Source organism: Nannospalax galili, unplaced genomic scaffold, assembly GCF_000622305.1.
Source record: "Nannospalax galili isolate Female #2095 unplaced genomic scaffold, S.galili_v1.0 scaffold957, whole genome shotgun sequence".
Taxonomy (NCBI): domain Eukaryota; kingdom Metazoa; phylum Chordata; class Mammalia; order Rodentia; family Spalacidae; genus Nannospalax; species Nannospalax galili.
In genome coordinates this window covers 1399395-1421908 of record NW_008340047.1, presented here as the reverse complement: position 1 = coordinate 1421908, position 22514 = coordinate 1399395, and the positions used below count along the sequence as shown (strand labels likewise).

At 48.9% G+C, this 22514-nt stretch overlaps 2 protein-coding genes across 6 annotated transcripts in view; both read left to right on the top strand.

Annotated features, from left to right (window-relative positions):
• Positions 1-6192, top strand: part of Nup93 (nucleoporin 93) — a gene marked incomplete in the record, with an annotated part of 103868 nt that extends 97676 nt beyond the window's left edge. Inside the window, 2 exon segments of the mRNA XM_008834925.2 lie at positions 2714-2842; positions 5730-6192. Coding sequence (XP_008833147.2) covers positions 2714-2842; positions 5730-5840 — 240 coding nt within the window.
• Positions 6193-20954: 14762 nt separating this feature from the next.
• Slc12a3 (solute carrier family 12 member 3) overlaps positions 20955-22514 on the top strand; it is a 37290-nt gene continuing 35730 nt past the window's right edge. For 3 of the 5 annotated variants that reach the window (XM_008834924.3, XM_008834923.3, XM_008834921.3), the window contains exons 1-2: positions 20955-21253; positions 22344-22490. In XM_008834924.3, the coding sequence (XP_008833146.1) occupies positions 20978-21253; positions 22344-22490 (423 nt within the window). In that variant the 5' untranslated portion in view covers positions 20955-20977. The remainder of the gene's footprint in view (positions 21254-22343; positions 22491-22514) is intronic. The other 2 variants (XM_008834922.2, XM_008834920.2) reach the window with 2 other exon arrangements.

Here is a 22514-nt window from a genome sequence, read left to right as displayed (position 1 = left end):
AAGAAGCCATAAGCCATTTTGGAACATGTTACAAGCTGACGGTTACTTTGTGAGATGGTGTGACTGTGGTGTTACATCATATGGAGCTGGTTGTGTTTGATTTTAAACAGATAATTGGTCGCCTGAAGCTCTGAATCAGGAATCAGGAAAGTGTGGAGGAAAGGGTGGCTGCCTTCAGAAACTTCAGTGATGAAGTGAGTCTTTCCCAATTTCACAGTTCTGTTTCCTCCCTTCCAAAACTGAGAACTTAAAAAAAAATGTGTGTGTGTGTGTGTGTGTGTGTGTGTTGTACATTTCGGTATGTTCAAATGTGTATGTATTGGAGTGTATGTGTGGGCTTGAGGTTGACAACGGGTGCCTTCCTCAATTGCTCTCCATCTTATATACTAAGGCAAACCTGGGGGAGAGGGATCTGAGTCATGTGGTATGCCTGTGGACATACTTAAGCATTAAAACACCCGCTGGTATAAGTGGACAATAAAGGAATGCAACCAGATTTACAGATTAACCAGAATGCTGTTTCTCCCGAGAACACATTGTATATACTCACAGAACATCAGGATAGCTGAAATTGGACCCATCCTGGAAAAATCCAGTCTAGGTATCTAAGGTAACTAACACTCTTCAGAGCTATTAGCTACATTAAAAAACAAAAAGCTGGGGCTGGGGAGATGGCTCAGTGAGTAAAATCCTTACTATGTAAGTATGAGACCTGAGTTTGAATTCCCAGTACCTATGTAGAAGTTGGGCATGGTAGCATGTGCCTTTGACTGGCATTGGGGGAGAGGGAACAGGGTGCTTGCTTGACATGCAGTCTAGCTAGGATGGTGAGTTCCACGTTCAGTGAGAGACACTGTCTCAAAATATAAGGTAGAGGGGCTAGGCATGATAGCACATGCCTTTAATCCTAGCACTTGGGAGGCAGAGCCAGTTGGATTTCTGTGAGCTCAAGACCAGCCTGGCCTACATAGCAAGTTCCAGGCCATCTGGAACTACAGGGAGACCCTGTAGTCAAAAAGACAAAAGAAAAATTTTTAAATAAGGTAGAGAACCATAGAGGAGGACATTAACATCAACCTCTGGTCTCTGTATATGTATACAAGGACAAGTGGACGCATATACATTGTCCTAGTTTGTTTCTCCATTGTTGTGACAAAACCCTCTGACCAATACCAACTTGGGGAGGAAAAGGTTTATTTTATCTTACATCTCCCGGGTCACAGTTCATCAAGGAGCCCAAGGTAGAAACTCAGTACAGGAACCTGGAGACGGAAGCTGAAACACAGGCCATGAAGGATTGCTGCTTACTGACTTGCTCCCCTGGCCCCTGTTCAACCTGCTTTCTTATGCAACATAGGCCCACCTGCCCAGGGGTGGTACCACCCACAGTGGGCTGGGCCCTTCCACATCACACAACAATCAAGAAGATGCATCCCAGACATGGTCACAGGTCAGTTCAATGGAGGCAATTCCCCAATTGAGGCTCCCTCAACCCAGGTGTGTCAAGTTGACACTAAAGTTATCTAGCACATACATACACAAATAATGAAATAAAATTAAAAAAATAAAGAAGCACGTGCAGTAACCATGACTCTTATCACTCCAAAAGTGCCACGTTGCCACCATCTAGGTCAAGGATGGATGCTCTGTTGGGCTGCACACTGGGTCTACTGGGAAGGCTTTAAAACTCTTGATGTCCAGGCAATACCCCCCAAGATTCTGTTTTTCCTGATGGGGGCTGCAGCCTGGTCCTCCCCTGGTCGTTCCATGTGTGCACAGGTCGACTTTCTTCAGAGCATAGATACTATACTCTGGACCCCAGTTGCCTAGGTCTAGGTAATCGTTGGTGACCTTTCAGATTTAGAATGGTTCCTTGGTAAGCAAATGCTGTGGCTTATGGAGGTTTTATTGTTTTGTTTGCTTTTTGGTTTCTCCTTGTAGACCCAGTTGGCCTGGAACTCACTATGGAGACCAGGCTGGCCTTAATCTCACAAACATCAGTCTGCCTTTACTTCTCTGCCTCTCTGCCGCTTCCTCCTGAGTTCTGGGATTAAAGATGTGTGCCCCATACCCGGCTATGCTGTTTTATAGAAAGAGACAGGGCTAGCTCTGCACATGAGCAAGTGTGGTACTATGATACATAGAGCTCTGAAGTTCCCCCCTCCAGCTTTCCCTGTACACGAAGACAACATTCTGCTCTTAGTCATGGTTTCTTTGTTATGTCTTACCTTCTGTAGATACATGGTTTATTGCATCAGGGTCCAAAGTAGTGTACCAGGGTCTGCTTCTGTAGACCCCCTAAAGACCTCCCAAGCAGGACCAGGGGAGACAGCCAAGCAGACCTAAGGAGTGGCGGTGGGACTGGAGAACTGGTGTGTGTCCCCTCCCTCTCTGATTCTAAATCCAGGTGCTTTTTGGTATCACTGTGCTGGCCAGCTCCATGCTTACCAGATGATGTCTGTGTTTGGGGCATGCTGCCCCCACCGTGAGGAACATAAGGGAACAGAGTGATTAGTGAACAGAAATTCCAGGAGCTTGCTGTCACTCCACATCACAGTGCTACTAGATCCTTTTTGCTGGCTGTAGCTCTCCATTTGCAGCTCTGGGACATGGCATAACCAGGCAGAACCAGGGAGTGTGGCACTCCCTCCGCTTGCTGCTCCCCTGGGGACTGGCTCCCTTTCTCTTACTCCAGGTGTTTCTCTCTCTTTAGATCAGGCATAACCTCTCAGAAGTGCTTCTTGCAACCATGAACATCCTGTTCACACAGTTTAAGAGGCTCAAGGGGACAAGTCCATCCTCAGCATCCAGACCCCAGCGAGTCATCGAGGATCGAGACTCTGTAAGATCCCAGCGTTCATGAGAAATTGATGAAAACCACTTTGCTGGTTTGGAATCCTTTGCCTGGCCCTCTTGAGACCACATGATCCTGAATCACTTTTCCCTTATGACCTAGCACTAGGGTAAACCTTGTGCAGGAATAAAGGAAATCAAACAGTGGGCATGCTGCTTTTCTCAAGTTGGGGGTGGGGGTAGGGGATGGAATGGGGTGGAAATCAAACAGAATGCTTATTTGTAATTGGTTCCATAAAATTTTTCTGCTTGTTTTAAAACACAAGGTTTTAAACTCTTTAGTGAACGCTTTCAGCAAAACCATATTTTTTTTGATCAGCACATTCTTTGCAAGCCTTTGTTTCTCTTAGCCTCACAGCAGCCTTAGAGAGGGCATTATGATCCCCATCTAAGAGCTGGGGAAACAGGCCTGGAGTTAGAAAGCACTTGTTTGCCTTTGTAGGTTTGTCCCTCAAAGAGTTGGGAGGGGCTAGGGCCATGATTTAGAAACTGACTAGGTGTGTCTCCAAAGTCTGCCTCTCATGCTACCTGTGGGGCTTCCAGCTGTGCTTGGGCTAAACAATACAGGTGGTTCACATCCTGGAACTCACAGGAAATATCCCATCAATTTGACCCAATTAAGCCATAAGCCACGGTTGGTGGTGATGTTTCGTTTTTTAATTACCATTCCCTTAATCACCAAGCTATATCCCTAGCCCCTTTTTTTTTTTTTTGAGGCTAGATCTTGTTCTATCATCCAGGCTGGCCTCAAACTCCTGATTCTCCTACCTCAGACTTCTTGAGTGTTAGGATTACAGGCACGTGCCACTAGGCCAGAGTGTTAGGATTACAGGCACGTGCCACTAGGCCAGCTCCACCTAACTGTGTTGAGACTCTCTGCAGTTGTCTGAGAACAACCTGTTTCTGGGAATTGAAAAGATGTTGACAGTCTCCTGCCTCTGAAGATATTTGCTCTCCACTGTGCCTTCTCAGGCCCTGTCCCTGATAGAACCTGTATTCGTGAGTAGGGACAGGTACGATCCCCTTGAGGGATGTGAGAACAGTGCTTGGGAGTGGTCCATGGCTTGATCAGCTGCTCCATGTGGGCATCTGTGGCAGCTGCCCTTGGGCAGACTAGAGCCTGTATACCAGTAGTAATCACTGTGCCTGTCCCCCTTGGCAGGAGCCTTTCTGTGGCAAAGGAGGCCCAGGTCAGTCTTGGTGTTCTGTGTGTTTGTATAGATCAGGAGGCCCTGTCCAGGCAGGAGCTGGGCCCTAGCCCACCCCTACCCTTATCTAGGTGGAACCTTCTCAATAGCATCCTCTTTGTGTGGCAGGGTTTCTTTTCATTTATCAGGGCTAAGGTGTAGTTCAGTGGCAGAACACGTGCCTAACTTGCATGAGATCCGGAGTCCATCCTCAGCACAACAAGGGGAAAAAGGTTTTACATGCTGTGAATAAAGCCAGTCTCCCATCTTCCTCTTGCCTACCATTCTGCAGTTTTGGGTGTTTTTTCCCCTTTGGGCAGTAGACATGGGTAACATTGAGGAGAAATGTTTTTCAAGCTGCATGCCTGAGAAGAGGTTTCCCACCTTAAAATGCAGCTGATCATTTTGCCTAATTATCCCCAGCGCTCATTAAAGAAGCTATATTAGATAGGATGACCTGTGCGCTTTTATTTACCTTTAAAGGAAATATCATGAGTATTTTTAGCACACAGTAAGTTTTCTTCTTGTTGTTAGGGCTTTTTTTTTTTTTTTTTTTAATGTGTATGACTGTATTGCCTGCATGTATGTGAGTGCACCCGTGTCATGCAATGCCAGCCCCGGAGGTCAGAAGAGGGCTTTGGATTCCCCTGGAACTGGAGTTAGGGAAGGTTTGTAGCTGCCATGTGGTGCTGGGAATCGAACCCAGGTCCTCTGCAAGAGCAGTCAGTCCTCTTAACCACTGAGCCATCTCTCCAGCCCCTGTTAGGGCATTTTTAAGGACAATACACTTGACAGTTTATTTCACACATCAGGCAAAAACTATCTGCCTTTCTGTTTTCTGAACCAGTCATTGAAATAAACCTGAAAAATGACTCATGAATTTTCCTGAAAAGTGTGGCCTTTCTTTGTATAGTTTAGATTGCTTCCTTTCTTGTTGGAATAAGATCCACCATGTCTCAGTCTAGGACAACTTGAGTCCCTAGATCCCTGCATCTGCCTGTCGCCACCATCTGAAGCGAAGCCATTCTCCCAAGTCTTTTCTTTTGTCTTTTTCTCCCACTTCTATACTCTGTGTTCAATAATTTATCACTGGGAAGTCTGAGTAAAGGTTGTCTCTTTTTTTCGTATCAGGAATACTTGGTTTTAAATTTGTAGGGCCCTCTTTTTACCCCCAGGAAAAGTACAGAAATTTGATAAATGTTTTCTCAGAGGGCCGAGTGCCTATGTCCTGGAGAGACAAAAAGGAAAGAACCAAAGGAAGGAAAGAAAATGGGAGACAGGGATGGGAGGGTGTAGCTTAAGGTTGCAGGGCTGCAGCCCAGCTTCTGGCTCTGCAGGGCTTTGTGGGATACCAGAAACTCAGATCCCTGTGGAGGTGGATGGACAGAAAACAGAAGAGAGCTCAGAAACCTGGAGCAAAGGGTTTGGATGCTTAGAGCTGTGTCGAAGCTAGCCAGATGTATTGGGGTGAGGTAGCTTGCTGGCAGAACCACCATCCTTTGCTTAGTAGAAGGGCTTTGGCGCCCCATGGAACTGGGGCCTCAGTTTGTTAAAGGGACATGAGGCTGAAAGAATATGACAGTGGAGAGACACATTCCTGACACACAGAAGAACCTGGTGGTGGTTCTTAGTGCATCGCCTGACTTGAAAGTTAACCAGTTTTCTTGTCTTGATCCCTTTTTCCTTTAGCAACTCCGAAGTCAAGCCAGAGCACTGATTACCTTTGCTGGAATGATACCCTATCGGACGTCGGGTGACACCAATGCAAGGCTGGTGCAGATGGAGGTCCTCATGAATTAAGTGCTGTGCTTTGCAGAGTCCGGGACTATGTACTGTCAGTCTGTTAGACGTGTGGGCCCACTAGGGTGGGCTTTCTGATTTTGTTTCTGTTGCGTTGTGTTTTGTTTTTTGTATTATGTATTTTGTCAATACCAATAAATTTCTTTGATTTGTATTTCTTTTCAACATTTTTTTTTCTTTTCTTTTTTCATTTAAAATTTTGTTAAGTTTTTATTTGTGTATTGGGGAAATACTGTCAGACATTTGGGAGCCAGAGAATAAGAGGCTACATAGGTATATGTAATTTGGCTAATGACTTTAAATGATTAAAAAATAACCCATCCATAGCAAGGAAACAAAGCCTTTGGAGTGCCTTTTACGTAGATACCATATCTGTGTAGCAGAGTCACAGTGCATTTTTACTAGTCTAGTTAAGTGTGAAGCCAGCCTCAGCCTTGGATGATGTAAGACCTGTGCGTGGTATACCAGGTGCTGCTGTCCTCTCTCCTCTTGAGTAGCCTTCAAGGCCAAGTGGCCCAAGACCACCTCCCACTCCTCAGCTCAAATTCCAGGATTGATTGGTCTGCTGCTCTGAAATTCCTGTGGAGGTCAAAGCATGGGCTTGGGAGCACTGTAAGAAGACGCAAGTGCCAGCTCATGTTACTTCTGTCGCTGCTCTGCCAAGAACTGGCTGATGGCTTGGGCACTCCTCTCTTCTTAGGAAGGTCTCTGAAGCCTTTCCTCTCTCCTTTGGATGATTCTCTTCTACACTCATATGAAGAGTGAGTGTCCAGGCAAGCTCATGGGCTCATTCTGCATGTCTGATATACAGAAGCCACGTGGCATCCTCATTCTGGGTATTTGGTCCTCGAGCAGTTGTCATCTATCATGGCCCTATTTTTCCCACCAGTGCCATAACCCTGGTCTGATGAGGATGAACATTTGCTCCTGAATGGGCCAGCCAGGCAAGATCTGCTCTGTTCTGCTTTTCCCACAAGCCTTCAAAGGGATTTTGCTCCTAGGGAGAGAAATATTATCATAGCATGGCTATATCACCTTTCCTTTGGAGAAAGGCTGATGGATAGATAATGGGCATCTGCTGGTGTGTTGGCTTTCATGGTCCATCAAGAGCGTAGCCTGAGGGTCAGCAGGGCTATGTTCACCCCTCCTCTGGTTCCATTTTGTCATTGTGGAATGTTACCCTCCATTGAGCTTTAGCAAAAAGTCTGGGAAGGCAAACCTTATAGTAGGCTTGGTTAAGCAAGGTGAACCTTGCCTATATATTCTGAGAATTGAAATGATTTGCTTTCACAGTGCTTTAACTAGAATACTCTATAGACTTTTCATAGAGCATATCTAGTGTCTTACTATCTTAATATTGGCTCCTTAGCCAGATGTGGTGGTATATGCCTTTAGTCCCAGCACTCGGAAGGCAGAATCAGTTGGATCTCTGTAAGATCAAGGGCAAGGCCAGCCTGGTCTACATAGCAAGTTCCAGGCCAGCTGGGGCTATAGGGAAACCCTGTCTCAAAAAACAAAGGCTCCTTTATCAGGAAAAAAGACTAAATTGGTGTTTGCCTCCATGGTGTATCTTTTCACCCCATGGGAGTTAATCGTGCCTTTGTCTTTCTCTACTTCGTGTGGTTCTGGCTACAGATACGAGAACTACATACCAGCTCCACCATGGAGGATGAGTAAGTACCTTTGACCTCAAAATGTGATAAAGCAGCTAGGCTTTAAGATGACTCTGCTTGGGTAGTGATGTGGTCAGTGGTCAGCAGGTCAGAACTTGGTCTGAGGAGACCTTTGTAGAAAGAATTAAATAACTGGGTTTGTACCAGAACAGCCAGGCCTCTCACAGCAAATCCCAGTACTTGTCCTACAGACTGGAACTGTGGCTACATGTGACCTGCTGGGCCTGTGCACAGCTGAGGAGAAACAGTTTGCAAGGCCACAGCATCAGCAGGTTCCCATGTATCCAGGCTTCAGCTTGTACCCAGAAGCCATGCATGTCCAGGGACTTCATGACCCTGTGACAGATTATTAGCTCCAAGAGTCACCTCTCCACTCATCCAGTCAGAGAAATAAATCCTTAAGTATTGTCTGTGATTTCGTTGTTTACTCAGAGAAACTAGGAGAAAATGGCCCAGGGCAGGAGTCTTGTCTTCCAGGGCAGAGACACCACTCTAACATGGCCCAGGGCATGTAGAGACAGACAGGGTTAAGGGCTGTCTCAGTTCTCATAATTAACTTGCAGAGAATCCCTGGGAGGTGCTGACTGTTCTACAGCCTTTTGGAGGCCTGGATTTAATTTCACCCATTCTGTCCCTTTGGTTTTTTGTTGTTGTTGTTGTTGTGTTTTTTTGTTTTTAATGAACTTGCCTGATTCAAAATGAAAAGTGAAGTGTAACTGCAGATCCCTCTTAGAGCAAGTCCTTTGCTTTTGTCACTCCTGAGCTGGGAGTCTCACTGAAGGGCAGGCAGGATGTGTCACTTCACACTGGAGCCAGAAGGCTCATCCAGCTCCTGCCCCACATAAACTAGAGCCTAAAGGACAGTCTGGCAGTCTCTGTTGTGATTCTTTAGTGGTGTCACTTTAAATTCCAGGGTTTAAGTTACTTTAAGCAAAGAATTATGAATACTTCCACTGTGTCCAGCATTTGTTGATTTAAATAACTATAAACAGCTGGGTCTGTTTTTACTTTTGGCTTTCCCCATAGCCTGTTATAGTTGAGTTAATGCTCCTGGCCCAAACCCTAAAGGCTAATTTAGCAATTATGAGCAGATGCCAGCTTCTGCTGCTCTGGGCTAGATCTCCACATCCGTGTTTCTCCTTGGGCATCAGAGCCTTTCTCTAGCTCATTAGGGATTTCATGCCACTTGCTAGATTTCCACTGTTCATTCATTCCATCCATTCCATGCCTAGAGCTTGCTGTATGCTGTGCTGGAAGTAAACTCCAAACTGGTATGCTGCCCCCAAGCCTACTGAAGTGTTGCCAAGCTAACTGGCCCCTGAGCCTCAGCCACGGTGAACTAACTGCTGTCTCTGATAGGGTGGTGAGTTTTCCCTAAAGTAACTAAGTACTATCTCAGACTTAGAGGTGATGTGGACAGAAACCCAGCATTGCTCGAGCTTTGTGTTCCTGACTGCCTTTGCTCTTGAATATGTGTTTCTTGGACATAAGGAGGGTGAGAACATTGCTTCTGACATGGGCATGTTGGAGTAGGAAGTGAAGATCTACCAGTCTTAGAAGGGGCCTCTAGCCCAAGGCGTGTTGTAGCCCTCTGGTGAGCTAGCAGATGTGCCTGGCCACACTTTCAGGCAGCACCAGGGTCGCATGACCCCTTCATTAGGCACAGATTTAGGAAATGAAAGGACACTCAACATTCAGTTACCTCTGGGTTTCAGATAAATAGTGAACAAGTCAATGTCGGGGTTTGTCTGGCTTGCCTTCAGCTTTGCCTCAGCTGGCATTCAGATAGAGGTCAAGGGGCCTGGCCCAGGAACTTTGCACCTCCTTGGATGACCCCCAATTGTTGCTGTTTGCACTTCTGGGGCAGCAGAAATGGTAGGAACTATAAAGTCACTTGAGAACAATGACTGGAATGGAGTTTTGAAGAGGCAGGCAAGCTGACTGAATGGGATAATTGGGGACCCCAGTTGATCTTAACTGCTGGTACCTGCCAGGTGTTTTTTTTCACCAGAGACTTCAAATGCTGTGTATGCTAGAAAGGAACAAGACAAAGTACAGTTTATTCTTAACGTGATGAGTAACTTGTGCTGGGAATGTGGCAGCTAGGTTCTCTGCTTCACTGGGTTGGATGGGTATTTTCCTCTCTCATCTTGGCTCTCTGGTGTCACTGGGTGGTGGTGGTGGGAGAGTCTATATGCTCCTCATGATCCTTTCTGTACAGTAACTTCTGTGTTTGCTCTGTTCAGGATACTTCCTTCACTACCACCCCTGTCTATAGCCAGTAAATTTCTGGAATGTTCTCACAAAATGCTGTGTACTCCCTTTGTTCAGTCCTTCATTGGAACAGGAGCTCCTTAGCTGAGGCACAGCCTAGGGCTTCTCAGAAGGCAGCAGAAATGCCTCTCCTGGCCTTGGGGTCAGGAGCCCCTTCTCCACTCCCTCCATAGAAGGCTCTCACGGCCTACCTGGTCCCTAGTCTCTGAAGTGCCAGAGGCCTCTGTAAGTATGGGATGCCTGTCCCAACTCCAGAGTCATTACTGGCCATAGACCCAGCCCTTGGGCATCTGGGGAAGATCGGATTCTGACTGAGGTATGGGAGACAGTTAATCAAGAGCATCTTAGTGATAAAGTCCCGTATGTGACATTCTGGGACCAAGACCTCTTATTTGAACCCTCAATGGGAAACGCTTTAAATGGAAATTGAGAGGCAGGTTTTTACCTTGGGAAGGAGAGGCAATAGTAGGGAGCTGGCTGTGTCTTAGCTGGATAGCAGGAAAGGGTTGGGCCTAACCAGGGGGCAGGTATCTCTTAACAATACCTGCTGGGTTTTTAACCAGGAAGGATACTCAAAGTCTGATCATCACCTGGGAGTCTCACTAGTAGGGTGTCATGGCATCCTCTGGACATGGGGCATGTCTGGAACCAAGCTGGGAAGGCTGTAGCCTTTGAAGAGACACTGTTGAGGTAGGCAGGATCAGACAGGGGCCAGTGGGACTGTTTCTTGGAGCCTTTTTCGTGGATAAATTGCATCACATTGTAGGTTTCGACACCACCAGAGCCAGATGAAGTGGCACGTGCCTTTGGTCCTAGCTGTTTGGGAGGCTGGGACCAGAGGCCCACTTGAGCCTAGGAATTCAAGACTGGCTAGTTGAGACTTTGTCTTTATTATTATTTTTTAATGGGGTCATTGGCTGGTGTGGTCTGTGAGGTGGAGGCCAGCCTGGTCTATATAGTGAGTTTCAGGCTACCTGGGATTACAGGGAAACCCTGTCTCGTAGAATTATTGGTCACCCCAATGTGAGTATCCCCTCAGCTGTTCCCTGGAAATGGCCAGGTTTCAGCAGTAGAAACCCCTGGAAGCAAAAAGCCACAGAAAAGTAGGACTGTGGGAAGTGAGGCCCAGAACCTGGGGAAGCTTCATGTGGGCAGTGCTGTTGTGGGAACTGTTCCCACTTCTGCTCTGGAGATGGGCTGGGAGTTCCTTCTCAGTTGCCCAAGCAGGGCCAGCCTGGAGGCACCTTTCTATGGCCTCTGACTTTCCCACGCTTGGAATGGCTTCCTCCCATGAGCTTTCATGCAATTCAGCTGACTGGGATTTAGAGAAACCAAAAAGGTCACTTTCCTCAAAATGGTAATCATGGGTCAGAGGCTAAGTAACCCCATCACTCCAAGCCAGTTTGCTATGGGCAAAGAAGGGGTACCAGCCCCCCTGCCCTCAGATTAACTAGGAAGTCAATCCAGGGGACTCACCTACCTGAAGCTGTCATTCAAGTGGACCCTCAACAGGTAGAAGTCAGTTTGGGTCCCTCTGCTCACTGCCTCACGTAGGTGGCTCTCAGAGGTGGTAGGGTGTCCCCTGCCCTTTGGCTTGTAGTACGCCCTTCACAACAGGGCTTCAGGTGGGTGCAGGTAGGTTCAGCAGTCCACATCAATAATGCCTTTTTCATTTCTTCTTTTATTTCAAGACACAAAAGTAGGTCAAAGCTAAGGCCAGACATGGTGGCACACGCCTTTAGTCCCAGCGCTCAGCAGGCAGAAGCAGAGGCAGGCAGATCTCTTTGAGCTAGAGGCCAATCTGGTCTACGTAGTGAGTTCTAGGCCAGCTGGGGCTACAGGGAGACCCTGTCTCAAACAAAACAAAAATTAGGTCAAAGCTGATAGGTCAACATTTTGCTATTGGAAACAGATACTGATGTGGTAAGTTCAACTTGTGGTTCCTGTTTGTTCAGTGGCTGCTGGTTGGCAAGGAAAGTTTGAAGTTTGAGGGTCTACCCTAGACCAGACATTGTTTTAGGGCCATGTCCTAGGAAACTGGGGACATAGTGGTGAGCTGAATCAAGGTCACTGCCCTCTTATGGGGAAAGCAGCACAAGGGTCCTCTTCCTGCAGCTGAGTCTTTCCTGGTTGATTGACTCCAGGGATTTTCTGTCCATTTTGTACCCTCCAGGGGCACTGGAGCTACACACCATGGGGCAGTTTATGAGCTTGAGGCACAACACTGTTTTCTGAGGCTCAAAGTGTAGTTGGGGAAGAGCTGATTGTGTCCACACAAACATTAATAAAATAGGCCTAAGAAATACCACAAGAGGGGCACATAATGAAGAAGATGAAGGTGGGTATGGTGGTTCACACCTTTAATCCTATTTAGGCTGAGGTAGGAGGATTATAAATTGAAGGCTAGCTTGGCAACTTATTGAGACTCTGTCTCAAAGTATAACAAAACTAGGGTTGGGTATCTCCGCAGTAAGTGCTTGCCTAGCACGTACAAGGCCCTAAATTCAATCCCCAGTACTCTCTATCCCTCTGATGCCTCCTCCCCCCAAAAAGAGGAAGATGGAGGACAGGATTCCCAAAGGCTGGGGACGCAGGAGATTTCTGCAAATGACATGGATTCAGACCTGCAGAGACAAGCAGCGATCAGCGTGAACATCCTGCCAGTCAGGCAGCGAGCACCAGGTCACTTCTCTGGCCTGGTCCCGACTGGCCCACTTCTTACGTTCCAGTGACGTGGGAAATGTAGTAATGTTTCCTATGGCCTTGAAGTGCAAGAAAACTCAGGACTCAGGTGAGTTGAGAGCCTGCCAGAGGTCACAGGCCTCATGTTCAGCCCTTCCCTGAGCACATAGAAGTCTGACCGTGGGGCACCCACATATTCCAGAGGGATGTGGGAACCAGGAGACACACATTTTATGAACCAACAGCTGTGCTGCAGAGCAGGGGAAGGGCCTTTCCATATCGGAGGCCAAGAGGCCCACTTCACCACTTGCTGTCAGTCACCAGGAAGGGTGATCCATGAGGCAGAGATGAGTTGGGGCATGCGACTTGGGGACACGCATTTGTCAGTGGAAGGCAGCAACTATGAGTCTGCCTGTTTCCCTGAGGCAGGGAGTTCAACACAAAGGCTTGATGGCCAGCTTGTCTTCGGTATCTAACCAGGAGAAAAGAGCTCTTCAAAAGCCCCCTATAGCATGATGACTATTTTTGAAAACCCCTACATCAGCATCCCCTTTATCCGTAAGAGGCAGCTTCTGGGCTGCACACAGGCTTAGCTGCCACACCTCCTTCCATTAGCTTCCAGCTCCAGCTCAGCAGCTCTCAACCCTGGTGACATCTGCACAGAACCTGCAGAACTCCCAAGCTATTGCTATTCGGGCTGTGCTGTAGAGCTGCTGGCTGCAGTGGCCTGAGGAGGGGCTGGACTCTGGTTGGGTTTTTCAGAAGCTCCATTGGTGATTTTCACACTTTGGGGTCAGGAAGCCTTGTTTTGAGTGACAGCGAGTGGTGAAGTGGGCCTCTTGGCCTCTGATATGAACAGACCCTTCCCCTGCTCTGCATGCAGCACAGCTGTTGGTTCATAAAATGTCCAAGCTGTGCAAAATAGGAGGTGAAAATTTAGCCTGGCTGGGAAGAAAAGTCATCAGGCCTAGGCCTATTGAGTCAACTTGCTCACTGTCCCTACCACGATCAAAGACGGCCATTCATATGGGTTTTAGTGTTGAGTGGTTGCAGTAAAAATGGCATCAGAGTCTATGGGGGATGGAGGGTTAGGGGGTGGGGAAAGACATTTTCCAGGAACTCACAGGTGAATGACATGTCACAAGTTGAGCTGAAGCTCCTTCCTGACATCACCTGCCTCAGCCCTCCTGCGCTCCTTCTGAGGAGCTCCTTCTGAGCCTCATCTGCCTAGGCCTGTGAAGTCAAAGCTTCCTGGAGCAACAGCCCAAGCTTCTGCCCTGCAGTCTCTTGAGCAGCTTCCTTCTGGGGCTCCAAACTCTGCAGGACTTGCCCTGGCCAGAACATGGAGGCTACCCACCAACGACCCAGTCTCTACAACTTGAGCTCAGATGTTGCTCTTGCAGCTGCCCCTGGGTGCTGGTGACACTGGTAGAAGAAACAGGAACTCTGCTTAGAGAGGTCAAGGAGGTGGTGAAAGGAGCAGTCAGGTGAAGTGTGAGAGTGATGACTAGACTTCTAGAATTCTCTGAGCATTTTCTGTTTTTGCATCCAGCCTCCCTCCGAAGTCTGAGTGCTGATGACTGCAAACAATCAGAGCCAACTCTTTGGCTTTCTGCTTTCTGAGCCTGAGCTGCCTTTGTCCCTGCTCTGGCACACAGCCTACCATTTAGCAGCTGCCCTCACCAGAAAGCATCGCCGTCAGCTAATCAGATTAGCTTGAGAGTTGATTTTCTCCCACCTGCCTTTTATGGTCATTAAAGAGCTGACCAGAAAAACAGAACCCTTCTGTTTGCCAAACACTATGAAAGTCCTCCAAAGTGCTCTTTTCACAAGTCCCTGCTCTTGATCAGCAGTCCTCGGGGACAATGGGTAGGGGTTCTCTGCATTTGTCAGATGGTGAAACCCAAACAGCCAGGTCTCAACCCTTCCAGCTCATATCCTTCCACTCCCTCTATGGTGCCAGGACCAGACCTGTCTTGGAGTTAGGGGCATGGGGGCTAGGCTTCTTAAAGCAGCTCTGAGATTCTGTTGCAGGAGCAGGCCATGTGGTTCTGGGTTCCAAAAGAGCCTGTTAAACTAGGTGTGGTAGCACATGCCTATAATCCCAGTACTTGGGGGCCTGAGGCAGGGGAACGGCTGCAAGTCTGAGACCAGCCAGGGCTGTATAAGGAATACCAAGCTGGCAAGGGCTATATAACAAGACTGTCTCAAAAACAAGGAAACAAAAAAAAAAAAAAAAAAAAAAAAAAAAAAAAGAAAAAACAGTAAAGAATGTTCCAGAATTGGGCATGGTGGTACACACCTGTAATCAGCACTCAGAAGGTGGTGACAGGAAGATCAGGAATTCAAAGCAACCCTTGACTACATGAGACCCTGTCTTAAAACCCAAAACAAGACAGGCCTTCATGGGCTATGCAGTGTAGCTGTCTTTTTGTTGTTTTGTTTTGGGATAGTCTCATGTAACCCAGGCTGGCCTGGAGCTGACTATGTAGCTGAAGATAACTTTGAGCTCCTGATCCTCTTGCCTCTACCTCTGGAGTGCTAGGTATACAGGTATGGGCCACCACACTTACCTGTCTTAATTTTTTAAAAAAGTGTTCTCGTTACAAATACAGCTGTGGAATTCATAATTGGACAGAATGGTTCGAGAAAAAAATGTTTTCTGTAAAGTTAGAAAAGGCTGAAAATGTGTTTAAAAATGAAAGGCTGGTGGTTGGAGAAGTGAACAGGTTTGATTCGTTTGTCTCCTGGCAGTCTCCAGTATGGATAGACTTATCCACTGCTGGAGGCTGAGTTCTTACTAGGATTACTGCTTCAGTTTGTGGAGCTGCAGGACTGAGCTCAGCCCTGTACTGGAAGCTGCAGATAAGCCTGCATCCTGAGCTAAGGGTTAATGGAGACTTACTGCTTCATGAGAGAAGAAAGAAGGAAAAATGAAATACCACTCTTTTACAGTGACTAATCAGCATTTTACTTTGCCTCGCTGCCAAGAAACCCCAAGCTGAAATGATAGTTTATCTCCTTCTCTCTCTATGAGCTATTTCAAATACCTTTACAGCACCTTTGCCCCAGCCAGAGAAAGCCATCCCTTTTCTGAACCCCTGTAGGATCTTATCTGATGACTTAAGGTTTTTAAAAAAATATTTTATTTATTTAATGTGTACGAGTGTATTGCCTGCACGTAGGTAAGTGCACCTGTGTCGTGCAGTGACCACAAAGGACAGAAGAGGCTGTCAGATCCCCTGGAACTGGAGTTAGGGACAGTTGTTAGCTGCCATGTGGGTACTGGGATTCGAACCCAGGTCTTCTGAAAGACAGTCAGTGTTCTTAACCACTGAGCCATCTCTCCAGCCCCATGACTTAAGGTTTTATGCCTGGTTTTTAGCTTATGGCTTTCCGTCCACTGATGAACTGCATGCACCTGAGGGCAGGGACTATACCTTGTCCTGCATATCCTCCAATAACCACGGTGTCTAATGCATTATTAATATCATTTGGTGACATCTGGGGTGAATGGTGACCAAACAGGTTTTTAGAAAATCTATTCATGAAGGAAAAGAAGAGTCCTTCCTTTAAGCATGAAAATGTCTTAATGTCTGCACATGTTCCTTTTGAATCAGCTGTCCATAGCTTCAAGGTGCCTTAGTGTGCAGTTGTGCTAACACTATCTGTGTAGAAGGATTGTCCACATGCCCTGAAGGCTCCATGAGAATCCCAGAGGCTCAGCCCTGTCACTGGCTTCCCAGGGCTGGCCAGGGTCTGGTACTTCTTGCCTGCTTCACTCCTGCACTGTAGGATTTGGGGCTGCCCCTCTTCCTTGCAGTCATCAAGTCTGTGAGCCCCTAGTGGGCAGGGACCCAGCCTCCATGCTTGGCAGCCCTCAACCTCTGCGCAGTTCTGGCCCAGGGCAGAAGTCTGGTCAGGGAAGAAGTTTGCACCGGCTTTCTGCTGTCTCAGAACCGGAGGAGCCACGCCCCCAGGAACAAGCATCGGAGTTTTGGTATGGTTGCTGCAGCTGGTGTTGTGAATCAGGCCGACGAGCAGCGCATCCTCTTACCCGGCTATTTCACGACACCAGGGTTGCATCCTACCCATCCTCTCCAGGCAAGCCTCGTGGGACCTCAGGACACAGGGACTTGGGGAAAGGGTGGTCGGGGTGACTGTAAAAGATGACTCTCAGCTGCCCACAGCATCTCCATCAAGCAGTTCATTGCCTGGGAAGCTTTAGATACATGCCAGACTGCCCTCCCCCTTCCTCTCCTCCAGGGAGGCCCCAGAATCAGCATTCCTGAGAGACTGGTCCATGTGAGCTGGGGTGAGCCGGGTAAGCTGAGGGCTCAGAGCTGAACTGCTCCTGAGTCTTGCCTGACCTTTGCCACGGCACCTACTGGATCTCCCTGGCCCCACTTCTTGGTCCTTGCCCTATGCACCACACCACTGCTGCCCCTGCCACCAAGACACCCAGAACAAAAGAAGCTTCTTATTTAAGGCCCTTCCTGTCAGGGATTCCTACTCAGGAACACACTACCATTCTTCCACGCCCCTCACAAGCCCTGGCCCCACACAACACATGCTGCTGCTGTCATCTCTGTCTTCAGGATACCCAACCATCCTGCCACCCCAAAGCTCCTTCCCGGCCTGGTCACTGGCATGCTGCAGCAGCCCCTATCTGGTCTCCCATAGTCCATTCTTTACACAACAACCAAAGTGATCTGACAAAATCTGACTATGACATAACAGCATGTAACTTGTAACATTGGTCTATGAGGCCAGAGTTTCCTCTTCCATGCACACACCCCATCTACTTGGTCCCACTGCTCCAACCCTGATCTGCTGGAAGCCCACACCACACTCCTGTCCCCGGGTCTTTGCACAGGCTCTGTCCTGTCCAACCCCCCACCCTGCAGTATCTGCTCACATACTGGTGGCCCCTGGTCAGCTCAAGATTTTCATCCTCAGACCTAACAGCCCTACATAAGAAAAAGTTGTTTTCCTCAGCACAGTCACTAGCTGTATTCTAACAGTTACATGTCTATTGTCTGTCTCCCTCTAGAATGTAAGCTCCCAGAGGGCAGGGCTTCGTCTTCTTGTTTTGGGGGCCTCCCTTGCCCAGCACAGGGCATAGTATGTGGTAATCACATAATAAATGTAGTAGAATGGAGAAACAGACCCCTTTCAGCCTTTTGCCCCACCATTTCTTCCCTGTTCCTCCAGCCCATTCACCTCTTCCCCTGTCCCTATCCACCTTCCCCTTCAGCTCCGCTCTCCCAGGAGGGCCCCTCCTCTGCTGGCAGCTGCATGCTTTTGCTGGACTGTCTACCAGGCCAGGCTATGAGGTTCAGGGCCTGGTACACAGGAGGAGCACAATAGATGCAGAGAGGCCCTGTGAAGACAGCAGGCTCAAGTTAGGTTTGCAGCAGGCCCTTCTGTCCTCACGGCTCAGCCCCTGCCTCTGTGTGCTCACTCCGGGATTTTTTTCTGACCCCCCCAGTCTCTGTTGTCCTTACCTGCCCTCTTCTTCCTGAGAGCCAGGCTGAGGCTGGGTAGGCATGAGGTGAATGCCCCTGGTATAGGTTTTATTCTGTCTTACTGCTGTGGTAGCAGAGGCTTACCCAGTCAGGATACTTGCTCAAAGGCCCACAGAGAACAACAGAATAGAAACTTTTAAGGCCAATCCCAGAGCTGTGCTCAGAGTACAGGGACTCTCAGACCTGGGGGCTCCTGGGACACTTGTCCTGTGGTCCTCTAAGAAGCCAAATTCAGGAGAGCAGAGAGTGTGTGACCCAGTACTGTGTTCCCACCAGGAAGAACCTCTCTGAAGATGAACTGGATTCTATCCAATCACAAGAATTCCCTTCTCAAAGTCTGTGCTTTGGTAGTGTCAGATAGCCTCCAGCTTGTCCTATTGATAAATCCCTCATGGGATCCTGCCTAAATCTCACCCGAATCCAAAGAACTGGAGTTTTGGAAGCAGCTTCCCGTCCCACGCTGCTGACACAGGCCAGGGTGCTTTGAAAGAAGTGATATACCCAAAGTCACCCAACAAGGTCGCAATCTCTTATTCCTGGCTGACTGGAAACCAGCTCTAGGCCCTTCCCTCCTAAGATCACAATCAGGAATTTTCCACAGCTGCCGGGCACAGTGTGTTGGAATGGTGTGGGGATGTTGGGCCCTTGTGATTTTTGCCAGGAAGCTGGCAGTTTAAAAGCCAGAGATAAGATCTGCCCCAAGGGCCTAGTGGAAGGGAATGAGTGACTGCCTCATGAATCTCACCATCCATGCAGAGAAGGTAGAAATTGACCCTGACCAGTCCTTGGCCTAGAGCCCTTAGCTTCACGCCTTCAGCCTTGCTGAGGGCTGGCAAGGGAGGGGGCCCATGTCTCTGCCTTTGTGAGTTTTCATCTCATAGTTTAATGTCTCACAGAGGCAGAATCAGTGCTGGGGGAACCCCAAAGTGCCCTTGCGCCCCTATCCCAATGTAATCCCACCAGCCAGTGGTCTCCACAGAGCTGCTTTGCCCCCCTTGGTTCCATTCGGCTGTGCATCCAGCAGGTGTTTACTGAGCACCTGTCTGAACTGCTTCAGTTGCTTGAATTGCCATGGAACAAAAAAGACCTGCATCTCTACCTTTATGGGCTTCCATTCAAAGAAGTTGGAAAAAACACCTCCCGCCCCCCAAAAGTCTGCCGAGGTATGAAAACTTGCCCACCCTTTGGTGGAGCTCAGAGCCTCTTAGCTCGCAGGGTGACTCTGATGATTTGCTATTGTAATCAGTCTCAGCACCCACGGGACCAGCCCCTTCTGCCTGACTTTCCATCTGCACACACCAGAGGGGCCACCCTCTGGCCCAGGTCTCTCCAAAGCTACAACTAGTATTGACTCTCTGATGGAGGTCCCAGGGTCTCTGAGTACCTTGGAACAGGGGACCTAGCTGGACTTTGAGAGGCAGGGCCCAAGTGGGAGAGACGATGTGTCCCTCCAGCTTTCCTCTGAGGGAACTGGAGTTGGAACATAAACCAACCAATAGCAGCCTTCTGACCTCCACCCTTCTGGCCTCTGAGAATAGCAAGGCAGGTAAAAAGCCCCCTCCAGGAAGACTTCCCCAGCTGTCCACATCTTGACCCTCCTCCAGGGGCTCTTTCCTACAGCTGTCTGCTTGCCCTACAGCTAGTCTGGTTTTTTTCTATGCCTAGCTCCGTACTAAATCCACAGCATCATGAACATGGTCACAGTGCCCCATCCCTGTGTCCCTGGCTCCCACTGCCACACATATGTGGGGTAGCTGGTAAAGGTTTGTTGGAGAGTGACAAGAGTTCCCCAGTCCTCTTGTAAGCTCTGGGTCACCGCATCATAGAAACAGGCTGAGAGGTGAACATTCAGGGAATGTGCCTGGGAGGGCAGAGGCGGGAGGCTGACCAGAGAGGGAACTGGGCTGCAGTGTAGGTCCCAAACCTCAGCTGAACCAGGAGAGCTCTGGGTGGCCCTTCAGAGGCAGGGCAGGGTACCAGGCCCTTCTGCCTGATATCTATCAGTCACTGGGCACCTGCCTTTGGGGGAAAAGGTGACTATGGTGGAGGCATCAACATAGGGACCAACTCTTGAGAGCCTTTACAGTAGCTGGGACCATACATCCATTGTTTAAGACATCGAGCATCCACTAACTCATGTCTCAAAACCCTGGTCCCTTCTTTCATATCCCTGGGCACTGTCCCTACAATGACTTGGGAGTTTTTGGTAACCAGACCTCCCACTGTAGGAGCTAGGGAACACTGCATTCATGGCTCCAGTGAGGGAAAATGTGATCTTGCTGGGCTCTGTGACCTGTGACCCTGCAGACAGAGCCTAGGGAGGCATGACTCAGGTGTCACACCAGGCCTGGTTGCCCTGGAGGTCATTGGCCAGCACTAAGCCCTTGGGGTTTGTCTGCTGAGTAGTGGCCGCAGGTCTGGTTCCAGGACCATTGTCATAATGGCTTATATACTGAGATGTATCAGGGAAAGACACTGAGACATTGGGGGAAAGAGGTTGGAGGGAAGACTTCCTTTTTATATGCATGTCCTTCTAAAATGTAATGCTATTTATTCCTTCAAAGTGGTGAATTAAGAAAGAAAACCACTTTGTATTACAATGAGAGGTTTGTGAATCTGCAATGGTGAGTCCATAATAGTCCATCTCTAGGGTCTCTCTGGGTCCTCTCTGGTTACTGTTCCTTCCTGGGGTCTTGGCTGGAGACATCTGCTGCCCTAGACTTGGAAGAGCCACTGCAAGACTCAATGAGCCTGGCCAGCACAGCCCTCCTGGGCCACCAGCCCCTATGTCAGTGATTAAATAAACGAGGGCAGGACAGCAGTTCCCGAGTTCCACCTCCCACCCTAGCCGGGACCCTGCTCACCAGCTATGGGCGGTCTGGGCCAAGCTCCCGCCTTCTCACAGCTGTTGCCCAGCCTATAAAGCCACCCTGGGTGTCCTTGCTGACCCTGGCCCCCTCCCTTGACACCCAGAGCCACAATGGCAGAGCTACCCGTGACAGAGATACCTGGGGATGCTCTGTGCAGTGGGCGCTTCACCATCAGCACACTGCTGGGGGGTGATGAGCCCCCACTGACTGCCTGTGACAGCAGCCAGCCCAGCCACCTGACACATGGCAGCACCTTGTACATGCGCACCTTCGGTTACAACACCATTGATGTGGTGCCTGCATACGAACATTATGCTAACAGTGCCCTGCCTGGCGAACCTCGGAAGGTGCGGCCCACTCTGGCCGACCTGCATTCTTTCCTCAAGGTAAGCACCAGTTCAGTAGACTAGCCACTTCCCTGCTGTGTGACTTTGGTCTGATTACGTGACATCTCTGAGCCTATTTCTGTCATCTGTGCTCTGGAGGTGACTGAGCATCTTCTTCAAGGATTGAGATAGCCAAATGAAACAATGGATGGCGGTGAGGTGAAGCTCAGGGCACATGTAATGATCCTTGTCCAGTCACCGTCAACCCAAAGATAGGGCAGTTGCCAGAGAGCTGCCCAGAGTTTCCCAGCAGACTTAGATTTTTGGAGAATAAAAGGAAAGATAGAGGAGTAGGAAACAAGAAAAGAGAGGCAGACCTGCAGCAGGCAAGGAATAGATCTTCCTTTAATCAAAGAAGATACAGTGAGCGGTAGAGGCTGTCCGCGGGAACAGCCTTTTACAACTAGACAAACCAGGGGGTTTTATACGAAAGTTGTGAGACACAGCTGCACTTTGTGGGGAGTTGAATTAGTGCCTGGATTTGGTGTCCTTGAGGGTCTCTTTTCTCAGACAGGTGGGTGAGTTGTCTATAGCACTAAAGGAGACAGGTGGGCTCCATAGTCTCTGTCTCTCACTCCAGGGAGTGGCCAGTTGATAAGGCTTGAGCAAGGCCAGGCTGCCAATTTAGGGCCAGTTGGACACTTTAAGGGATTTATGGCTTTCCCTAATGAGGCTTGTGGCTCTTCTGCAATTCACACATTCTATCACAGACCCCTGAGAGAGTGAGCAGAAGGGAGTAGAGCAGGCTCTCTCTGATAATCAGTGCTCTGGCTTTGCTATCTGGGAGGCTGGAGGGCTGGGGCTGGGACACAATCCGTGTGTGACCTCACTTTCTCACTGACAATTGGACAGAATCATTCTTGGTTCTGGGGCTGACTTACCTATCTTCCAGGACTCTAGACCTCTTCTTTCAAAATCCCCAGAGGACCAGATACCCCCCCCCTCCATCCCATCCCCGCTCTTCCAACAGCGATGTTGAGAGGTCCTGGGCAGAAGGGGAAGAAAGCCCCAAAGGGAGCAATAGTCACTAAGGGTACAAACCAGGAAACCTACCACACTGCCTGACTTCTGCTGGTCTCTGTGCCCCCAGCAGGAAGGCAGCCACCTACATGCCCTGGCTTTTGATGGACGACCAAGCCATGAGCTGACTGATGGGCTCGTGGAGGATGAAGTGGGCACTGACAGCGAGAAGAGCCCTGGGGAGCCCGTGCGCTTTGGCTGGGTCAAGGGGGTGATGGTGAGTGGGTGTGGACTGGAGCTT